The sequence below is a fragment of the Mytilus galloprovincialis genome, chromosome 6, assembly GCF_965363235.1.
Source record: "Mytilus galloprovincialis chromosome 6, xbMytGall1.hap1.1, whole genome shotgun sequence".
NCBI classification, from domain to species: domain Eukaryota; kingdom Metazoa; phylum Mollusca; class Bivalvia; order Mytilida; family Mytilidae; genus Mytilus; species Mytilus galloprovincialis.
Genome location: NC_134843.1, coordinates 38,644,296 through 38,666,978, shown reverse-complemented (window position 1 = coordinate 38,666,978; position 22,683 = coordinate 38,644,296). Strand labels below are relative to the sequence as shown.

At 33.7% G+C, this 22,683-nt stretch overlaps 1 protein-coding gene across 2 annotated transcripts in view; it reads right to left on the bottom strand.

The window, feature by feature from the left end:
• Nucleotides 1-1,124: 1,124 nt before the first annotated feature.
• LOC143079541 (uncharacterized) overlaps nucleotides 1,125-22,683 on the bottom strand; it is a 303,363-nt gene continuing 281,804 nt past the window's right edge. Inside the window, exons 1-6 of one of the 2 annotated variants that reach the window (XM_076254944.1) lie at nucleotides 15,799-15,934; nucleotides 14,237-14,576; nucleotides 13,743-13,808; nucleotides 13,381-13,467; nucleotides 3,706-3,840; nucleotides 1,125-2,652 (exon numbers count right to left, since the gene is read on the bottom strand). In XM_076254944.1, the coding sequence (XP_076111059.1) occupies nucleotides 2,389-2,652; nucleotides 3,706-3,840; nucleotides 13,381-13,467; nucleotides 13,743-13,808; nucleotides 14,237-14,575 (891 nt within the window). In that variant the 5' untranslated portion in view covers nucleotide 14,576; nucleotides 15,799-15,934 and the 3' untranslated portion in view covers nucleotides 1,125-2,388. Of the gene's footprint in view, nucleotides 2,653-3,705; nucleotides 3,841-13,380; nucleotides 13,468-13,742; nucleotides 13,809-14,236; nucleotides 14,577-15,798; nucleotides 15,935-22,683 lie in introns of those variants that run through there. The other variant, XM_076254946.1, reaches the window with a different exon arrangement.

The following is a 22,683-nucleotide window of genomic DNA, read 5'->3' as shown; positions in this document are numbered from 1 at the left end:
TATATGTGCATGTTAATCGAAAAAGAAATCGACTGCTCCTACAGCCACGAACCGCAAAACACCATCCCTCGGTGACAAGTATTTCCGGTGCATTTATTCGAAAAAAACAAGTCAGTTGTCAATATATATTGGGGACAATATGATAGAATTAGTTAACGTTGCGATAGTTTGGTAACTGTTACAATCTTCAAGTGCAATATTTCGTCCTTCTATCAGATGTAAAACCTACTAAAATATAAATCTGATTGGATTGAATGCTTATTTATTTTTGAAGGAGTTATAAGGACTATCTTATCATTTTTTTCCATAGATTTGAATGCCTTTTAGTTATCTTTTTTTGGGGATAATTTTTTTCATTCAATTTCTCAGACTGTATTTATATTAGTCTTTAATAATATCGGATGATATCATTCAATACTCTGTAATGTAATGTCACTGCCTTCTTCTTATAAACCCTACAAACCTTTAGTTTCCTGTATTGTAGTACATGTAGATGACATTGTTTTAGACATCATCATCTCGTTACTTTTCTACTTGAATGTTGCACATTTTGTTATCCGATATATACTGTGGAGCCATTATTTTTCGTTGGATACCAATTTTCGGGGCTTTCGTTGATACTGGTAAACCACGAATTCAAATGTTCAACGAATTACACATTTTCTAAAGGCTTTGTATGCAAAGATTTGCAAAACCACGAAATCAAATATCCACGAAAATGCAAGTTTTTCTCAATCCACGAAAATTGATACCCACGAAAATAAATGAATTCACAGTAGCTGTTTTACAAATAGATTTCTCACTTTTTAACGTCCGTTATTTGATCTTTGTGTGCAAGTTGCATCATTGGCTATTATTCCATACATCTTAATATTTGTTTCATAGTGTAGGGTTTTATTTATGTATTTGCTCAGCATACTATCAAATTTGTTTCTTAAAAAATATATAAAACATGTATGTTTAAATCTACTCCAACTTCGGGATGTAAAGAAAACAAGACCATTCATACTACGGCCAGACTGTTCTGTAATCGCCTTAATTTTATCTTCAATTTGCATATAAAATGCTTTTTTGCCATCTTTAACAAACTGTAATTGAACAGTAAAATAAAAAGAGTGTAACCATTGTTCAAAAGTTTCAATCTTTTAATTATATATGTATCTTAGCTTTATACAACACCTTAAAGACGCTTACTTTTTTTTAACATGTTTGTGACTATAACAGTATATTTGTTTTGAAATATTAAATTATGTAATATATACAAGGAAATTCCAGTAAAAAGAATAGTATACATCTATCATCAATCATGAATCCACACCTTAGGCAAGCTATTTGCAAGAAAAACATAAAAAAAAATTAAGAAGTACCAAAAAAATATCAATGGAATGAAAGGAACCAAAAATTAATGCAATACAAAAGTATTTAATACTATATACATGTATATTATTATGAAATCTTTCTTTACGCATACAGTAATGTTATTTTATATCATTTTGATACAATAATCAGTTATCAATCCAAATACTTTTAAATAATTAGGGGTTTGATTTCACCATTGACCATTGAAGCATTCAATGTTTTATGAAACTTTAAGCTGTAAAACGGAGTATTATTTCATATTCTTATTAATTAATACAGCAATTGTGGTAATCAAAAATGTCAATTTTGGTGTCAAAATATGCTACTGTTACTGATGCTATATTTATTATTATTCTATAGATTCTTAAAATATGTGTAACTAGGACTTATTACATTGCTAATTGATGTATTCATCAAATAAAGGCAACAATAGTATACCACAGTTCGAAAGACATTAATCGATCGAGACAAAAACAAATCCGGGTTACTTTCAAATACTTATATTATACACAAATATCATTTTCAAATTAACTGAAAAAAGGTTTCAGTTGTTGTAACTGTTCATATTAGGTATGTAGACAGTGGGAGGTTATTAATATAGACCTGTTTGTATTTTGACAATCAGATACAAGTATGATTAAGCTAAAAGAGATTAAAAATTACTAATTCTGATCATGTTTTTCGGTGAAATAAGAGAGAAGTAAAGAATGAGAAATGGTATAATATGGTATTCATATATATTTTTTTCTTTTTAGAGATTCATTTCCAAACTGGAAGGTAATTATTGTCTTCCATACTAGAACACTTGTTTCGGAAGATGATCACTTTTTATTAGTTTCTAATTGTACCCAAAGTAAAACCTTTCATTACCTTATGTTTTCATATTAAAAATACTAGGGAAAAATCAATGAAATTCAAAGCACATATTCTTAAATCATATTAATCAATATCACAAGTGTAAGTTATTTATAAATCAAGATAAATTGTCTTTTGATTTTTACAACTAACACAATTGCATGTAAGAGATTGTTACTCTTTGTAAGCAGGTGGATTAGTATCAAAAACTTGTCCACTGGTCGCTTCTGGTTGTGTACCACCAACCGCCTGACTCTGTTGAGCTGTCGGTCGAGTAGTAGGCATTACTTGATACTGTTGCGCTGCAGGATATTGAACTATTGGGTTAGCTTGTTGTCCAGTAGCTATCATAACCTGGTGACCGTTTGCCATAGGAATCTGAGTCTGTGGTAGGTTAAGAAACATTCCAGGTTGAGTACTTTGCATAATAACAACTCCCTATAGAGAAATGAAAGCATACATAGTTATAATTAAGACCATGTTTTTCCTCAAGAAATAGTAATCATTTTTTTCTAAAATACTAAAATTGAATTTTCATACAAAATAGTACAATAAACTCATAATAATAACTGCCCTTTTCTGGATCTTGACATTCTTAAACGGGAAGCTTTATACAAAAATTTATGATCAAAGAGATGCTTTTTTTTCCTATTGTTAATTATCAATTTTTAGGTGGTGATGTTCCCTTATCACCATCTTACGGTGTTTTTATATCTCAAACTGTTCGATTCGCTTGTGTATGTACAGCAACAACGTAAATATTTCAACGAACGAAATTTCTGTATTACTGAAAAATTATAACACAAGGGGTTTCGATATCACAAACTAGTCAAAACATTCACTAAATTTTATCATCGGTACAAGGACACGATTCGTAAATATTATTCAACATGCTGAGATCTTAGACGTTCAGGTATTTTAATCCGATGTTTTATTGTAATATTTTTTACAAAGCACAAAAATGTCGGCATTAAAATCAAAAGCAAACCAAACCTTTAAAAATACTTATTCGGAAGGGATATAGTATGATACTGGTGTCAGGCCATAAATGATTGCATAATTAATTGTATTAATATTGATTCACTCATAGCGTCTTTCCATCGAAAATGAACACATTTATTCTAAAACCAGTTGTTTGCATGATACGGGTTATGTTATTCTCATATGTTTTATGATTGTATGTATGATACTAAATCCCTAACGGGAGGGATTACGCTTGATTTTCAAATAATGAAGACATAATCTTACAATCAGTTTAATTATGTCTGGAGCTGGCATGTCAGTAACTGCTAGTAGTCCTTTGTTAATTTATGTATCATCTATTATGTATAATAACTACCTTTGCACAGACAGATTTGTGTAAGCCTCAGTCGAACACGATTTAGTATTGGTTGCGTCATCTTAACATGAAATCCTTTGACCCAGTGTGTGACAAAGTTTGATACAGTAGGGGAGTGAGAGGTTTCGAGTGCTGGTACAATATTTGCTTACCTGCTGATTTGAATTCCTCTGTGCGGAGCAGCAACAACAAACAGAAGCGGCAATGATTGCTACTACTACTTCTGCAAAGGTCAACACAGCCATGAAAGCTGACAGAATCACAGCTTTTGAATTGTTATTTCCTCTCTAAAATAAACCGTGTAAGTTATCAGAATAAACCAAATGAATGGACTAGAAAATGACTAAACAAGTATTGTTTATTACTATATGAAATTATTATTTATTTTTTAAATACCGAACTCCAAGTAAAATTCCAATCGGAAAGTTCCGAATCAAATGGCAAAATCAAAAGCTCAAACACATCAAATAAACGAATGGATACCAACTGTCATAATCCTGACTTATATAGAAAATGTTGGATTAAACCTGGTTATATAGCTAGCTAAAAACAAATATAACATTATTTGCTTAACTTTAACCTAAACGATTGATCTGCAATGTTTTATTCTTCTCTAAGTGTTATTCAAACCAATCGTAAACGACACAGCTTTCGTTTGTCCATTAAGTATTAATATCCGCTACAATAGACACACAATAACTGGCTGCAAAGTATTTAATCTACGTGCAACAATACATCATAGACTTTGTTATCATACAGGTAAACCTGACTAAAGAAATGCATTACACATGATGAGATGTATGTTTAGAATAACCAAAACATTTTTGTCATGTATGAATAAAAACTTATCATTACTTTAAATCCAGTTTAATCTGTCACAAAAAATACAGTACTTATACATGTTAAATATTTTTAACATATATTTTTTTAATATTCTATAATTAGCGTACAATATATTTCCTTTAAATTTGTGGAAAACAAATAATTTTCAAAATACAACTTATATATACTACCCAATTATATAACAATCTATTGTAAGCATCACAAAGAATTGTCATACTCATAACTAGGTTTGAGCAATTCAAGCGATGTTTTGTTTACTATGGAATACTTATCAATTTTTCAGATAGAACTAAGGATAGAGAGTGGTCATTTTAATTGAATAACAATTCTAAAAATGTAAATGAACTCCTCAATATATGAGGACACAAAATTCCAAAGTTGTTGGCAAATACAGCAATTTTCCTTGTTATGAGACCTGTAGCATTTCGTGTTAACAATTAATTTATCATTATAAACAGTTTAATGATAACATAGATAACTCATATCAACATAGAAATGATGGCTTCTGTGCTAGTGAAGATGTTAGAATTGAAATGTTGTACTCCAGACGTGACTTTCGTGAGCGAAACCGTGTGTACAATACATCTTCCTATATCTATGTATCTGGAATAATATCTGACAATATTACACAACTACTCAGTGGGAAAGCCACGGATCGATTATACGCCTCCTTCCATATGACGTAACGGCCACAAAATCAAGGGTGACAATCGCGATTTTTACATAGAGGGCGACAGTATCGCGCCATCTCGGTAATTTGTTTACATCGTGTACGTGTGATTTTTCGAGAAATTTATTATTAAAGACAATTAAACTTGTGTAATTTCATCATCAATTAGTTATATAGATAAGTTTTACAGGTGACCATGCTATTTTTTCTTCTTAGAAGATTTTATTTTACAAGAAACGAACATCTGAAAATGGCAAGTGACGTAAATATATGGCGGGTGTTTTCCCCTTCTGAAAATAACTGACACATTTGCATCCTATTGGCTATTTAAATATAAAATAACCAAAAATAGTATCTATGATGATAGGAGTCCCTAAATATTTGCAAAAATACCCATCACTCCGTGTCAAATTGTAACTGAGGCTGCGAAAAGGAAGCACATAAATCGACGCCATTTTTCAACAAATCAAGGTTTCTGAGTTCACGAAATCCTAGTATTATTACTTTTAATGGTTAGTAGAAAGATATGAACATTATCCATAACATAATTTATTGATCAGATCGGGTTATGGGTATATGTTTGCCTCTTTACGATGCTGAAATCCATTAAATTCCCACAGACCACACGAAATAAACACCCTTTCTCAGCCCGAGACTTCAATTTTGATTAAAACTTGAATTTGGCATGTCAATGTTAGCATTAAAATTTTAATTAAATTATTACGTTTGTGTAAAGCATTTGTACTGATTTGTTTGGTTGTCTCGAACAGTAAAAAGGTTAATTAAATGGTTTTATATTATTATTTTTGAACCCAAAAAGTGTGACAAAAAACAAAAACAAACAAAATAAAATTATAGGAAAAATATAACAACTACATAAACTTATAGTTTAATTTTATCCTAAACCTCAATCCATCATTTCTTACAGATTGTACAGGGTGAGGGTTCACAAAATAGGGAACCAGGGGTAGATACAACCATTTTGAAAAGGGGGTTCCCTACCCAGGATAAAGGGGGGTTCCAACTAAATGTCCCCATTCAAATGCATTGATTGTCCATAAAAAGGGGGGATTCCAATCCCAGAACCCTATCCCTGGATCCGCCACTGGGAACTATGGCTAAAGTATAAAGAATTGAAGAACTATGACTAAAGGAACAAAGAATAGAGAAAATTGACTATGTAATAAGGAATATGGCAAATGACATGCTAGTCCAAATAATTATGACGTCTGACAAGGCTTTTTTATTTTTTATCTGGGAGGCCTTCCTACGCATCCCAGAATCAAAGAGCTGAAAGCTCTGAGGAAAAATGACGCCACTGTCTCTTATATTGGGATAGTTTTTATGCAAGTCTTGATTTTCACATACCTTAATTAGTTTAACAATGCAACATGTCTCGTGAGCATATAATTGATATTTGTATATGTGTGTGTGTGAAGTGAAGGTGACAACTGGCTGTTTTTTTAAAGACAAATGAATAGGTCAAGACTACCTGAATTGTACAAATAAATACCGTAGAAAGGCTTGTATATTTCTCACTGGTACATAGTCTGAATCCGGGTCCGTTCTCGCCCATTCACGTTTGCGCCCACTCATGTTCGCCCCCTTTCACTTTCACACCCTACATGTTCGCACCCAATCTTAATTGGGTTTGTGTTTAATAACTCTGTAAGCAAGTGTTTTCTTATAAGTATAATTGTTGTCATTGTCTCAAAATAAAGTGTTGAATAAATCTTAATCATGTTTTGGATAGGGTATTGTTAAAAATAATAATAATCCTTTCTAAATAAAGTGGTATTTTGTCAACGTTTTATTTTGTGTTGAATAACTCTTAATCATGTTTTGGTTAGTGTATTGCTATAACTTTGTTTCATTGACTTGTTTCAAAATGAAGTGAGATTCTGACTACGTTTTTTTCTGTGTGTTGAATAAATTTTATCATGTTTTGGTTATAATAGTGGATTGCTATATTTTGGTTCCTATATTTTATTGCTTCGTTGTTTCAGATCAAAGGGACCAAGCTGTTAAAAACAATTATCTTTTGTGTTTTTCCTTTAAAATCTTCAATGTTTTACTCATACCAAGCTATAAATACATTCAGTATTTACACCAAAGCAATTTAAAAACAACAATCATGATTTTCCAATTATTAAACTTGAATTTGAATTAAAATTGGGCGCGAATGAGTAGAGTGCGAACGGACCTTGGGTGCGAACTTGCGAGCTGCGAACGTGTAGGGTGCGAAAGTGTATTGAACAGACCTGATACCACAGTCTGAACCCCCTTCTCCCACAAAATATTAAGTAAATAATCTTTTTGTTACTGTTATCAAAGGTCTAATGAAACTCAGGTAATTTCAAACATTTGTCAAAGAATTCTAGTCAAACCGGCACCTGGTTAAATTGGCACCTAGACAAATCAGCACCTGGTTAAATCGACACCTGATATAGTCAATTCATCACCCATGTTAAATATATATTTTTAACAGTATTTTAAGCAAAAAGAGTAAAAATAAGAAAGGGGTTGCCAGAATTTTTTTCAGTATTTAAGCAAAAAGAGTTAAATACTAACTTTTTTTTCACATTTTTGGGTGTTCATGTACATTTTGTATATATTTATTTTTCTCAACTAAATGACTTTTTTGGTGTATTTTTAATGATATATATATATATGAGTAGTCCAAATAATTATTACGTCTGGCAAGGCTTTTTTAATTTTATTCTGGGACACCTTCCTATGACCGCAAGGCTATGTTAATTATTTTCTGAGACGCCTTCCTACGAATGTCGTAGGAAGGCGTCCCAGAAAAAAAATAAAATATCCTTGCCAGACGTCATAATTATTTGGACTAATACATGAGATATTGGATATTTTTATGCATTATTTTAACCAGTTGAGCATTTTACAGGATTGTTGGTTTAATGCTGTTTAAACTTTACTGAAAAAAAACACCTTAAATTTGCTAATTATTTGGCATGAAAGTTTGATTAATTGAAAGGGACTCATAGTTTTCCATTTTATTTTAATAATTGTCTAATTGTTAAAACAACAGTTGGGTAAGGGCTTCGTTGTTTACCTTTATACACAACAACATATTCACTTTGGTTTCCTTGTTTACCTAAATACACGACAACATATTCACTATGTACTTGGTAACAGTTATTAATTAATTGAATAGAAAATATTACATGTATAACAAATATTATTGGATGCCGAATTGACGTCAAAAAGGTGCCGATTTGACTATATGCCAATTTAACCAGGTGCCGACTTGACTTGTACGTTTCAATTCCTCTGCGATCGTTTGCGGTATTTTCTTGAGAAAACCTATTTTCCATCATCAAAGAGAAGAAGAAACTGCTTGAAAATGATTCTGGAACGCTTCATGATTGTAAAAATAAGTTTAATGCACTCAAATAACAATTTTGAAACTTGCGATGTTTAAACAGGAAGTTTCAAAAGCACGTGTAAAAGAAGAAAATAACCGGTGAGAGTGGATATCCGTACATGACAGATATCACTATAGTACGACTTTGAAAGTAAAACATTTCCATCCTTTTGTAAAACAGTCTTTGATATACCTATCACATTAATGTTTGAAGGGTCTTAAGCTTATTCAAACCATTTAAGTCGGTATGAAACACCAAAACGGAATGAACAATAACCGATTATGTTTGTAGTTTACAAATTCTAAACTGGTTCCCGTCAAACTACAACACTTTGTTCGAGTGTAATGGAATACAAGCAGAAACCAGTTAGTAAATATGAAACCGAGTGTAAACTGGTTCCTGGCTGATAACTACACAATGATCATGCATAATGATAACACAAGCAGATTCCAGTTTGTATGGAAAATAGTAAATACGAAACCAAGCGCGGTAGGCAGAGAAATGTAATGAAGTTCAGGTCGGCAGTAATGGAACAATGACTGCGTCATTTTAAAAAAAAATGATAAATTATCCTAGCCAGACGTCATAATTATTTGAACTATTGATGTGCTAATTTATATATTGAGAAAAGAGAAATGATGGACAAAAAGTATAAAAAAATAGAGACAAATGAACGTAAAGAATAAATGATAAAGAAATAAAGAACACCCCATTCAGACGCTTGTTTATCTAAACAGCAGTTCTATTATTTTTGCTGAATAGTGCATATAGGCATTTCCCGTTTGAATGGTTTTACACTACGTGTAGTAATTTTAGGGCCCTTTTTAGCTTGTTGTTCGGTGTAAGCCAAGGCTCCGTGTTGAAGGCCGTACATTGACCTATAATGGTTTACTTTTATAAATTGTTATTTGGATGGAGAGGTGTCTCATTGGCACTCACACCACATCTTCCTATATCTATGTAAAATATCTTTCAGGTATATGAAATATTAACCAGTAGGACAGTATAAATTCTGCCCCTCCTTCCATGCAAAAAAACCCAACAAATTATGTGATTTATTGTTGAATTTTATTGCAACATTCAGTATTGGCTAGGTGTTGTGGCCCGGTTTTATTGGTGGTGGATACATTTAATATTAATTACTGGTATGAAGAATTAAAGATATGAATGATTAAATGAAAAGTAACCTTTTAAATAACAGATACATGTAAGATAATTTAATTATAAAGTCATTAAAAATAAATTAATTATTAACATCGAAAGTCTAAAATAATTTCTTTATTTTTGTTGAATCATATGAACCTCCTTTTGCTTATTTAAGATTTAAAATAAGAATGATTTCAATTTAAATGAAATGATAACAAACATCTGAAAACATTCATAGTATATATGTTCCAGACCATATGAGTATTTGGACCGTACGCGTACAGTCTGGACCCTATATGTATACTCGTACGGTCCGACCATAAGCGTACGGTCGGACCGTATGCGTATACGTGTACGGTCCAGCTAGAGCTGACCATACATGTTATTTTATCATATGGCTAATTAATTAAATTGAAACAAGCATTCATCACAATCTTCGTTTTACTACATGTAGGTGGTGATTTTTAGTTTTACAAATTGTTATTGATAATTTATTAGAATTAGATAAAATGAACAAACGAACAATTGAAATTAAGTATTTGTTTAATTGTAAATCTGAATCCTATTTTGGTACTATCGCCCAAGGTGACACAATTCAAGTAACGTAATATTTTTTTTACATTTTCATGTATGCAGTTCATACGTGTTCCTTTGCATTTGCATTTTGTGGTAAAGTTGCTAAATATTCCAAAACAATTGACCTCCCACATTATATTTACTTCCGAAATCTTCAATTTCAGTGATCATAATTCAATTTATTTAATGTATTACTGATGGACATGCTAGATACAAGAGATTAACAGATTTAATTAGCGTGAATTAAAAAAAAGTTAAGAAATAAAGTTTTTGTTTCAACTACAATTGAACTTTTTTTTATATTAATTGATATTAGTTAAGTTACGTTGATCTGCTATATGCATTTGTATCTAATAAACCTGACCAACTTTTATAATATTAGTCAGACCGTACGCGTACGGTCCGACCGTATGAGTATTTTGAAAAAGTAAGTCTCATTGGCAATTATTCACATCTGTTTAGTTTTCCATTAGTGAAATTCAAATAAAAAACATTCAATTCCAATTTAAATGTGAACCTTCTGAAGTTCTCATTCTTATTCAATATATTATAATTTCATATAACAACTGTAGAAAAGTTTGAAATTATTTTCATTTGATAATATCATCTGCATAAATTATATATTTTCAGATAACAATATGAATAAGAAGAGCAGGATTTCTATTTTGAGGATTTACATGTATGGGACAGAGGACTATTTGACTTGATTTTACTTTAACTTGGACTTTTTAACAATATAAATACTCTTAAATTATTTAAAATATTTTTTACATATGTTTCATTTTAACACTATTTTTATGACTGTATTTATTTATCATTTAATAAACGTTTATTTCTAAACATTTTTATATTTTTAAATATACAATGTGAAACACTCAACCATTTTATATTGATAACGTGGGGTAAATGCACATGAGACAATAATGCTGTTGCAATACAATAAAACACTGAGATTCATAGATGCAAAGCTAGCATATTCATAGGGCTTTAGTGGTTGATTAAATAGGGAATCACTGGAGCGGTCCCCTCTTAAGTCAGTCAGCAGCCCCCTAGAAAAAGTTCTGGATCTGTCACTGATATCAGGCATATACAGGTATGTACTGTAGAATTTGAGACATAAAATTTTCAGAGATATAAAAAGTCAACTTGATGGTCTTTAATGATTTATTCGGTGTGAAGGACTGAAACGGAAAGGTTTTAGAATCGTTCACTTCTCCTAGACATAGTGAGGTATCATTGAGGTCTCTCAAATGGCCTATCATGACTTGACTTTTCACTGTTTTTCTGAAGTGTGGTATCCCCTGCACCTAAATAAATCATTTTCAGTAGTCTTTTTTCATGCTTTTTTTATGAAAAGTCTAAACTAATATTCAAATTAGAAAAAAGAAAACTTAGCAACTTGAACCCACAACATACAATTGATATCAGGTGTTCTGGAAGAGTAAGTAGATCCTGCTCCTAGTGTAGTATAAATAGGAATGAGATGTCCTGGTGCCCTTTTCCTATGTAATCACATGATTTTGCAAATTATTGCAATTATGTGCTTTTAGAATGGAGTAAAATGTGTGACAAATTATTATATTGCAGAAAAATCAGCTCACAGATATAGGAATGGTATGATTCTGATTAAACTATAGATCCTGTGTCCAAGCTTTGTTTTCTTGTAGATTGGTGTAAAATAAAAATGTGGGTCAAGCATTAATATCAATGCAAGAAAACAGGATCACCAAAATCAGAGTGAGACATTCATATGCCATTTTCAAAGTAGACCTTAGACATTTTGTTAATGCTTTAACATGCCCCAGGGCCCAGACACACTCAAACATGAATGGTTAGTGTACACCAGGTTGCTTGATATGCATGATAAGGACAGGACAGACATTTATAAACATGTGTGAGTGTCAACTTCCAACTTGCTTAGTATTTTTTATATAAACAACAAGAACGAAGACTAAAAATCAAGTGAACATTATTGATGCATCAGAATTATATTTGTTTATTGGTACTTTTAAAAATTGACAAGTTGATTTCAGATTAATATTTACTAAATCAAAGAATGACTGTAACCCTTCCCCCCAAAAAAATGGCTTAAAACAAAGATTAACTGAGTGCTTACACTTTGCACTTGCGTAGACTTTTTATCCAGACAACTTTTGACTTACCCCTTACTGAACTTTTTGAAAAGTTGGGGAAAAAGGGGGGGAGGTACTTCCAGACAACTGAAGTCATTTATATGGACAAATTCGTTCATAGATTAAAACAGTTTCAATGTACTACATACATCTGTTACACACTGCAGCATAATTAAATAACTACAGAAAATGTAATACGAGGAGTTTGAGCAACATGAAAAACATCAACAAATGACGGTAAAAGCCTTCAACCCATCATCATTTTTAAGTAAAATATTTAAAATCCTGGTAACATCATCATCCTTCATTGTCTCAATCAATTTCGTGGTTGAAAGCTGTTAAATATGACATAATTTGCTTAATTTTGCGACGAAATAACGTTTGAAAAATGTTGAATTTTAACCTCCGGTTGAAGTATTTATTATGTAAACACTACTCAGAGTGACGGGGAATCCTATACATAGTCATGTACCCATATGTTTCTGGGTCACATTTATTTATATCTCGACCAATGAAAAGCTTTAGGATGCATTTGTGTCAGTTACTAGCAAACAGGGGGATTGGCCGCGGTTTTTTGGAAATCAACGGAGGACGTCTTTTGATTTATCATATTTCAGTAACTCAGCACTTATTTTAATACCTATTTTGGCAGTCGTGTGACAAAATCTATTCTCATGAAAAATTAACCTCAAATACTGATGGATGTTTAGTTGTTTTATTAAATTTTTTGTCTGAAGCACAGGCTATGTTTTTGTTTACACGCTGGTTACAGCGCCACCTCGAAATTTTTAAATTATCTCCCCTTTCCCGCGTGACCACCGGAAGAAGCTCTTCAATGTCACTGGCTTTCCCACTGACTTATTAAACTATTTATTGTGATTATGTCTGCGCATGCTGTGAGAGAATGTCGATTCGGTGAACAAATATACAGAACGTTTGAAAGCGAGACTAAAGCAAACCCCGTATAAAGACAACTTTGCCATACAGAACAGGAATGCATTTAAATATCGATAGTGGGCAATCTTCTTATCTATTCAACATTTCTAGTTGATAAGCAACAAAATTACTTACTATAATTGATCCGACTACACCAAGACTGAACATTGTAGGAACGAAAACTGACGCTCCAACTATGCTACACACCATAAACCCAGTTTTCTAAAATTAATAACAAAACATTTAAAGAATAAAGCTATACTTTTAAAAAATTTGCATACAATTGAAAGCTTAAAATCTCATTACAATTGATATAATTTCTTATTTCCTTTTTTTTTATTAGTAATTTACTCTATACTGAAAAGATTTAAAAAAAACAATTTCAGAAATTCGTGGGCATGCTCTATCATCTTTTTTAATCTTTGTATTTACTTATCAACTAAAAATATAAATTATTTTTTAAGTTAAAGAATCGTTGGTCTTTACTTAAAACCTACCAGACACCTCCAGCTCGCCTCCCTCTTCTTTGACATACACATGGGCAGAAAACCAGTAACAACGTACTACAGATACAAAAAAATTACATTAGTATTAGTTAATATTTTTTACCTTTTTCTTTCCGCCATTACGACACTACATATACTCTAACAAGAAATTTTCATTGTAAACCTTAAATCCTTATACCTTCACTTTGTACTACCAGTCTAATTGGTATGCTGTTAATGTCTTCTCTTAAGGAAGATGCGTGAAAACATTAACAATTTTCAAAACAGGACGTACAGCAATCATATAATGAATTTGTTCTTCCCTTTCTGTGACTATTATAGATTTATTAACAGTACAAAAATACACCTGTCTCTTTAATTTCTTCATAATTTCTGTTTGTTAATGTATTTATACGCATCTTTCTACAATTGTGATTCCAAAACAATTATCTTCAGGAAGTTTATAAGTTTATAAGTTTAGAAGACAAATTAAAATATACACTTACCCATCCAGAGCATATTAGACAAGTGATGTCAAATGCAAATAGTGCGTGACCATCATTATATCGTCTGCACATCCAATAATGATCATTATAGCCATCGTAATAATAATTATTGTTGCGACAGTCGTCGTATTTGTTCCATGCAATTATATCCAGAATCACTCCAATTAAACTGAGAATCCCCAGAAGAACACCAAGACCAATCTGCACACCACCAAACACCTTAAATGTCCTCACTGGAAATGCTTGTTGCTGGCGTCCGACTGGTGGAGCTTGTTGAAATCCAACTACTTGTGGTATAAATGGGGTTGACATTTGAATATTTGCAGTCGTTGTTGACATTCTGAAATGTAGAAACATCTCAAATAATATGATTGAAACCTAGGGTATACAGAGAATAACAAAGAAGTATCTTTAATAACATTATTTAGTTAGTGTATTGGCATGAACGTTCTCCATATTAATATATTTTGTTTGCGTAGACTTATACCCATTCCACGCAACAAGCTCATTACAGAAGACAGGTAAATAAATAAACATTGTGACACTTAGTGCTTAATTTGAAGCGGGCTAAATGTGGATATATCTTCAATGTGGGGCATTGGTGTTTGTACTTGTATTTCTTTTTTTTTTGTATTTAAATATCTCAATAGGGTTCCAGAGCTCTATCATTTGTTGTTGTTTAATATTTTGGTAAACAAAATGGTCCATTTTATTTTCGATAACGTGTGTTGTTGTGAAGTCTTGTTAATTACTTTTACTAGTTGCTATCTTACATAATTATTGAAATACTTTTTTTATTTTCAGAATATTTGCAAACTAAAATACATTCTTGAATTACGGCTGTTGTGTTTTGAACATCTCAATGTTCGGTTCTTATCAAATTTTATAATGAGATGACATTCTTGTAAGTTCTGAAAGCAATCACGAAATAGTTATAAGGAAACATTAGAAACAAGAAAAATATATAGATACGGGGCAAATGGCATGTAAAAGTTTACAGTAAAGAGGGGGAAAATAAACTTAATTAAAAACTGATAAGGTGGAAATACCAAATCGAAATGAATAAAAATAAGGGAAATTGAAACATAAAGTTACCAGAAGTTCGGGGGAAATAAAGTAAAAAATATGTACAAATTAGTGGCAAATAACAAACAAATATGCAACTTAATGAGAATCAAAATAACAAACTGAATGAACTTAAAAATTAACAAAGTAAGTGAAATAACAAACATAACGGAAAAGGGGGGAAAGCAAATTTGATTACAACAAATTCAAAATGTCTTACATGAAGATCTACAGAAAAATTAAGAGATTGCGAGCTAACATTATTTATTCAAAACCTATGAAAGAAACAAATTAATTTTAAGATAATGTGTAAACGTTGTTATCAACCACCCTGACATATCATTTATAAATAAGAATGCGTCAAAAATCAATGAACATGAAAATGAAGTATAAGGTGTTCTTATCTCCCTTTGTTGACAATTTCACAATTCGTGAGCAATTAGATTATATGTATTTGTTATTCCTTTTAAACAATGAAATGATTATATTTTACCAACTTTTTCTTTCTGTGATGAACGGTGTATCTTATTCAATGATCAAATATCTGTTAATAACACAATAATATTTTTTGTCCGATAATGTACTTCCTCAATCGATCGATGATGTAGATCAACCTTGACCTGATTTTATATGAGTATTTATAGTTCATTATTAATTTTTTTTAAACTCACATTTCGTAAACAATTTAGTGTATGCCAAGATGCTTAAACGTCAATAAACCCTTCTTTTTTGTTTTACACACCGGGTTATACACATAATTTGTTAAAATCTATTTATGTGTCACAAACTTATTGTTCAGAGTTTTTATGACAATGAATATTTGAATTTGAAGATTATACAATTACTTTCTTTTGATCAGGTAGATATGTAGTTTTATTGACTTTTGAAAACTGATATTCACTGAGGCCAACGGCCGAAGTGAATATCAATTTTTCAAAAGTCAATTAAGCCACATATTTACCGAAATAAAAGACAGTAATTGTTTTATTCCGAGAGGGCAATTATTTACCAAAACCAATTGTACATCAAACTTTTTTACCATAATAAGCACGTAAAAGCACGCGACGTTTTGCGCGGCGAATATACCTTTTCCACAGGGGAATATGATTATTTATTCAAAATCCCATTCATATAGAAAACCTACTAAAATTTTATCAATATAGAATAAATGTGAATATCAAAGAGTCTTTATTATTTACACGAAAAACAAATTGATAATTAGGAGTTTACAGTTGAAGTTTTTTAGTCTATTTGAATAAGAATTGCAAACGGCATGTTTCACTGAAATAGATTAATTTTAATTTCGAAGGCATAATTTTAATAGAATGTCATAGAATACTAGTATACTTTTTTCGTCCTTCTCAATCATTTTTAGTTGGTCTTCAGAACTTAAAATAAACATCCTAAAGATAAATGAATAAGTGCTGGTCTCATTCCTATTTATGTTTATTTCAATCGAAAAAGAAATCGAGAACACCCTCTACCACCCATCATAAACTATCTGTAGTACCGTCATCATAGTAATGAACGCTTAAGGATGTTTGCTTGTCATGTTTTTGGAACTTTTGTCAGATTTTCGGAATCCTCTGGTTTTATCCATTTGAATGCCTTTAAAAAAATTTGCCCATGGACCCCCATTTTTCTTTTTATAAATCTTTTACATGTATAATTATAAGCCATTTTCAAAAGTCTGATAAAATCTTATTTATATTTTAATAGAATTTGAGAGCTTTAACTGGTCAATGATAAAGCTATGAAAAGTCAAGAGAGAACATTTTCCGGCCAAAATTCCAATGGCTAATATCTCGAAAACAAGCACATTGACCCCTATATTTTTTTTTATTTTTTGATTCCTCAATAAATCCCCTATCAATATATTCAACAATAAATGCAATCTGGTTAGTATCTTAATTTATTGCATATGTGTGCGCACCATGGTATGATTTCATATACGATTCAAAATTAATATTCACTGAAACTATGAATATGCATTACATTGTATTTCAATATTTCTAAACAGACAGCATTAGGGTTAGGGTTACAGACATCAATAGGGTAAGGGTTAAAGACATCGTTACGGTTAGGGTTACAGACATCATTAGGGTAAGGGTTCAAGACATCGTTACGGTTAGGGTTACAGACAACATCAGGATTAGGATTACAGACAGCATTATGGTTAGGGTTAAAAGACATTGTCAGGGTTAGGGTTACAGACATCATTAGGGTTAGGGTTTGAGACATCATTAGGGGTAGGGTTAGAGACATCATTAGGGTTAAGGTTACAGACAGCATCCGGGTTAGGATTACAGACAGCATTAAGGTTAGGGTTAAAGACATTATTACGGTTAGGGTTACAGACATCATTAGGGTTCGGGTTACAGACATCATAAGGGTTAGGGTTAAATACATCATTAGAGTTAAGGTTACAGACAACATTATGGTTAGGGTAACAGTCAGTATTAGGGTTAGGGTTACACAAATCATTAGGGTTAGGGTTACAGACATAGTTAGGGTTAAATACAGCATTAGGGTTAGGATAACAGTCAGCATTAGGGTTAGGGTAACAGTCAGCATTAGGGTTAGGGTTACACACATCATTAGGGTTAGGGTTACATACATCATTAGGGTTAGGGTTACAGACATCATTAGGGTTAGCATTAAAGACATCATTTGGGTTAGAGTTACAGACAGCATCAGGGTTAGGATTACAGACAGCATTAAGGTTAGGGTTAAATACATTATTAGGGTTAGGGTTACAGACATAATTAAGGTTAGGGTTACAGACTTCATTAGGGTTAAGGTTACAGACAGCATTAAGGTAAGGGTTACAGACAGCATTATAATTAGGGTTACAGACATCATTAGGTTTAAGGTTACAGACAGCATTAAGGTAAGGGTTACAGACATCATTAGGGTTAGTGTTACGGACACCATTAGGATAAGGGTTACAGACAGCATAAGGGTTAGGGTTACAGACACCATTAGGGTAAGGGTTACATTCAGCATTAAGGTTAGGGTTACAGACAGCATTAGGGTTATGGTTACAGTCAGCATTATGGTAAAGGTTAGAGACAACATAAGGGTTAGGGTTACAAACATCATTACGGTTAGGGTTGCGGACATAATTAGGGGGAGGGTTACAGACATCATTAGGGTTAGGATTTCAGACATCATTAGGGTTAGGGTTACAGTCAGCATTAGGGTTAGGGTAACAGTCAGTATTAGTGTTAGGGTTACTGTCAGTATTAGGGTGAGGGTAACAGTCAGCATTAGAGTTAAGGTTACAGACAGCATTAGGGTTAGGGTTACAAACATCATTAGGGTTAGAGTTACGGACATCATTGAGGTTTGAGCTACAGAAATCAGTAGGGTAAGGGTTACAGACATTATTAGGATTAAGGTTTAACATAGCATTAGGGTAAGGATTACAGACGTCATAAGGGTGAGGGTTACAGACATCATTAGGGTTAGGGTTACAGACATCCTTAGGGTTAGGGTTAGACATAGCATTAGGGTGAGGGTTACAGGCATAATTAGAGTTAGGGTTAGGGTTAGACATAGCATTAGGGTTAGGGTTATAGACATCATTAGGGTTAGGGTTACAGACATCCTTAGGGTAAGGGTTATAGACATCCTTAGGGTTAGGGTTAGATATAGCATTAGGGTGAGGGTTACAGACGTCACTAGGGTAAGGGTTAGACATAGCATTAGGACGAGGGTTACAGACATCATTAGGGTTAGGGTTAGACATAGTATTAGGTCGAGTGGTACAGACATCATTAGGGTTAGGGTTACAGACATCCTTAGGGTTAGGGTTACAGACATCCTTAGGGTTAGGGTTAGATATAGCATTAGGGTGAGGGTTACAGACGTCACTAGGGTAAGGGTTAGACATAGCATTAGGACGAGGGTTACAGACATCATTAGGGTTAGGGTTAGACATAGTATTAGGTCGAGTGGTACAGACATCATTAGGGTTAGGGTTACAGACATCCTTAGGGTTAGGGTTACAGACATCCTTAGGGTAAGGGTTACAGACATCCTTAGGGTTAGGGTTAGACATAGCATTAGGTTAGGGTTACAGACATCATTACGGTTAGGGTTACAGACATCCTTAGGGTTAGGGTTAGACATAGCACTAGCTTTAGGGTTACAGACATCATTAGGGTTAGGGTTAGACATAGCATTAGGGTTAGGGTTACAGACATCATTAGGGTTAGGGTTACAGACATCCTTAGGGTTAGGGTTAGATATAGCATTAGGGTGAGGGTTACAGACGTCACTAGGGTAAGGGTTAGACATAGCATTAGGACGAGGGTTACAGACATCATTAGGGTTAGGGTTAGACATAGTATTAGGGTGAGTGGTACAGACATCATTAGGGTTAGGGTTACAGACATCCTTAGGGTTAGGGTTACAGACATCCTTAGGGTAAGGGTTACAGACATCCTTAGGGTTAGGGTTAGACATAGCATTAGGTTAGGGTTACAGACATCATTACGGTTAGGGTTACAGACATCCTTAGGGTTAGGGTTAGACATAGCACTAGGTTTAGGGTTACAGACTTCATTTGGGTTAGGGTTAGACATAGCATTAGGGTCAGGGTTACAGACATCATTAGGGTAAGGGTTACAGACATCCTTAGGGTAAGGTTAGACATAGCATTAGAGTGAGGGTTACAGACGTCACTAGGGTAAGGGTAAGACATAGCATTAGGGCTAGGGTTACAGACATCATTAGGGTTATGGTTAGACATAGTATTAGGGTAAGGATTACAGACGTCATAAGGGTGAGGGTTACAGACATCTTTATGGTTAGGGTTACAGACATACTTAGGGTTAGGGTCAGACATAGCATTAGGATTATGGTTACAGGCAGCAATAGCTTAATGATTACAGACAGCATTAGGACTAGGGTAACAGACACCATAAGGGTAAGTGTTACAAAAAACATTAGGATTAGAATTACAGACACCATTTGAGTTTGGATTATAGCCCCCTTAAGGGTTAAGGGTACAGACACCATTTGGGTTAGAGATACTGTCAGCATTAGGGTAAGGGTTACAGTCAGCATTAGGGTTAGGGTTACAGACAGCATTAGGGTTAGGGTTACAGACAGCATTAGGATTAGAATTACAGACACCATTAGAGTTTAGATTATAGCCACTTTCAGGGTTAAGGGTACAGACACCATTAGGGTTAGGGTTATTGTCAGCATTAGGGTTAGGGCTATAGTCAGCATTAGGGTTAGGCTTACAGACACCATAAGGGTTAGAATTACATACATTATTAGGGTTAAAGTTACAGACACCATTAGGGTAAGGGTTACAGTCAGCATTAGGGTTAGGGTTACAGACAGCATTAGGGTTAGGGTTACAGACAGCATTAGGGTAAGGGTTACAGTCAGCATTAGGGTTAGGGTTACAGACAGCATCAGGGTTAGGGTTACAGACAGCATTAGGGTTATGGTTACAGTCAGCATTATGGTAAAGGTTAGAGACAGCATAAGGGTTAGGGTTACAAACATCATTACGGTTAGGGTTGCGGACATAATTAGGGGTAGGGTTACAGACATCATTAGGGTAAGGGTTACAGTCAGCATTAGGGTTAGGGTTACAGACAGCATTAGGGTTAGGGTTACAGACAGCATTAGGGTAAGGGTTACAGTCAGCATTAGGGTTAGGGTTACAGACAGCATTAGGGTTAGGGTTACAGACACCATTAGGGTAAGGGTTACATTCAGCATTAGGGTTAGGGTTACAGACAGCATTAGGGTTATGGTTACAGTCAGCATTATGGTAAAGGTTAGAGACAGCATAAGGGTTAGGGTTACAAACATCATTACGGTTAGGGTTGCGGACATAATTAGGGGGAGGGTTACAGACATCATTAGGGTTAGGATTTCAGACATCATTAGGGTTAGGGTTACAGTCAGCATTAGGGTTAGGGTACCAGTCAGCATTAGTGTTAGGGTTACAGTCAGTATTAGGGTGAGGGTAACAGTCAGCATTAGAGTTAAGGTTACAGACAGCATTAGGGTTAGGGTTACAAACATCATTAGGGTTAGAGTTACGGACATCATTGAGGTTGTAGCTACAGAAATCAGTAGGGTTAGGGTTACAGACATTATTAGGATTAAGGTTTAACATAGCATTAGGGTAAGGATTACAGACGTCATAAGGGTGAGGGTTACAGACATCATTAGGGTTAGGGTTACAGACATCCTTAGGGTTAGGGTTAGACATAGCATTAGGGTGAGGGTTATAGGCATAATTTGGGTTAGGGTTAGGGTTAGACATAGTATTAGGGTTAGGGTTATAGACATCATTAGGGTTAGGGTTACAGACATCACTAGGGTAAGGGTTAGACATAGCACTAGCTTTGGGGTTACAGACATCATTAGGGTTAGGGTTAGACATAGCATTAGGGTTAGGGTTACAGACATCATTAGGGTTAGGGTTACAGACATCCTTAGGATTAGGGTTAGATATAGCATTAGGGTGAGGGTTACAGACGTCACTAGGGTAAGGGTTAGACATAGCATTAGGACGAGGGTTACAGACATCATTAGGTTTAGGGTTAGACATAGTATTAGGGTGAGTGGTACAGACATCATTAGGGTTAGGGTTACAGACATCCTTAGGGTTAGGGTTACAGACATCCTTAGGGTAAGGGTTACAGACATCCTTAGGGTTAGGGTTAGACATAGCATTAGGTTAGGGTTACAGACATCATTACGGTTAGGGTTACAGACATCCTTAGGGTTAGGGTTAGACATAGCACTAGGTTTAGGGTTACAGACTTCATTTGGGTTAGGGTTAGACATAGCATTAGGGTCAGGGTTACAGACATCATTAGGGTTAGGGTTACAGACATCCTTAAGGTTAGGATTAGACATAGCATTAGAGTGAGGGTTACAGACGTCACTAGGATAAGGGTAAGACATAGCATTAGGGCTAGGGTTACAGACATCATTAGTGTTAGGGTTAGACATAGTATTAGGGTGAGTGGTACAGACATCATTAGGGTCAGGGTTACAGACATCATTATGGTTAGGATTACAGACATACTTAGGGTTAGGGTCAGACATAGCATTAGGATTATGGTTACAGGCAGCAATAGCTTAATGATTACAGACAGCATTAGGGTTAGGGTAACAGACACCATAAGGGTAAGTGTTACAAAAAACATTAGGATTAGAATTACAGACACCATTAGAGTTTGAATTATAGCCCCTTTCAGGGTTAAGGGTACAGACACCATTTGGGTTAGAGATACTGTCAGCATTAGGGTAAGGGTTACAGACAGCATTAGGGTTAGGGTTACAGACAGCATTAGGATTAGAATTACAGACACCATTAGAGTTTGGATTATAGCCACTTT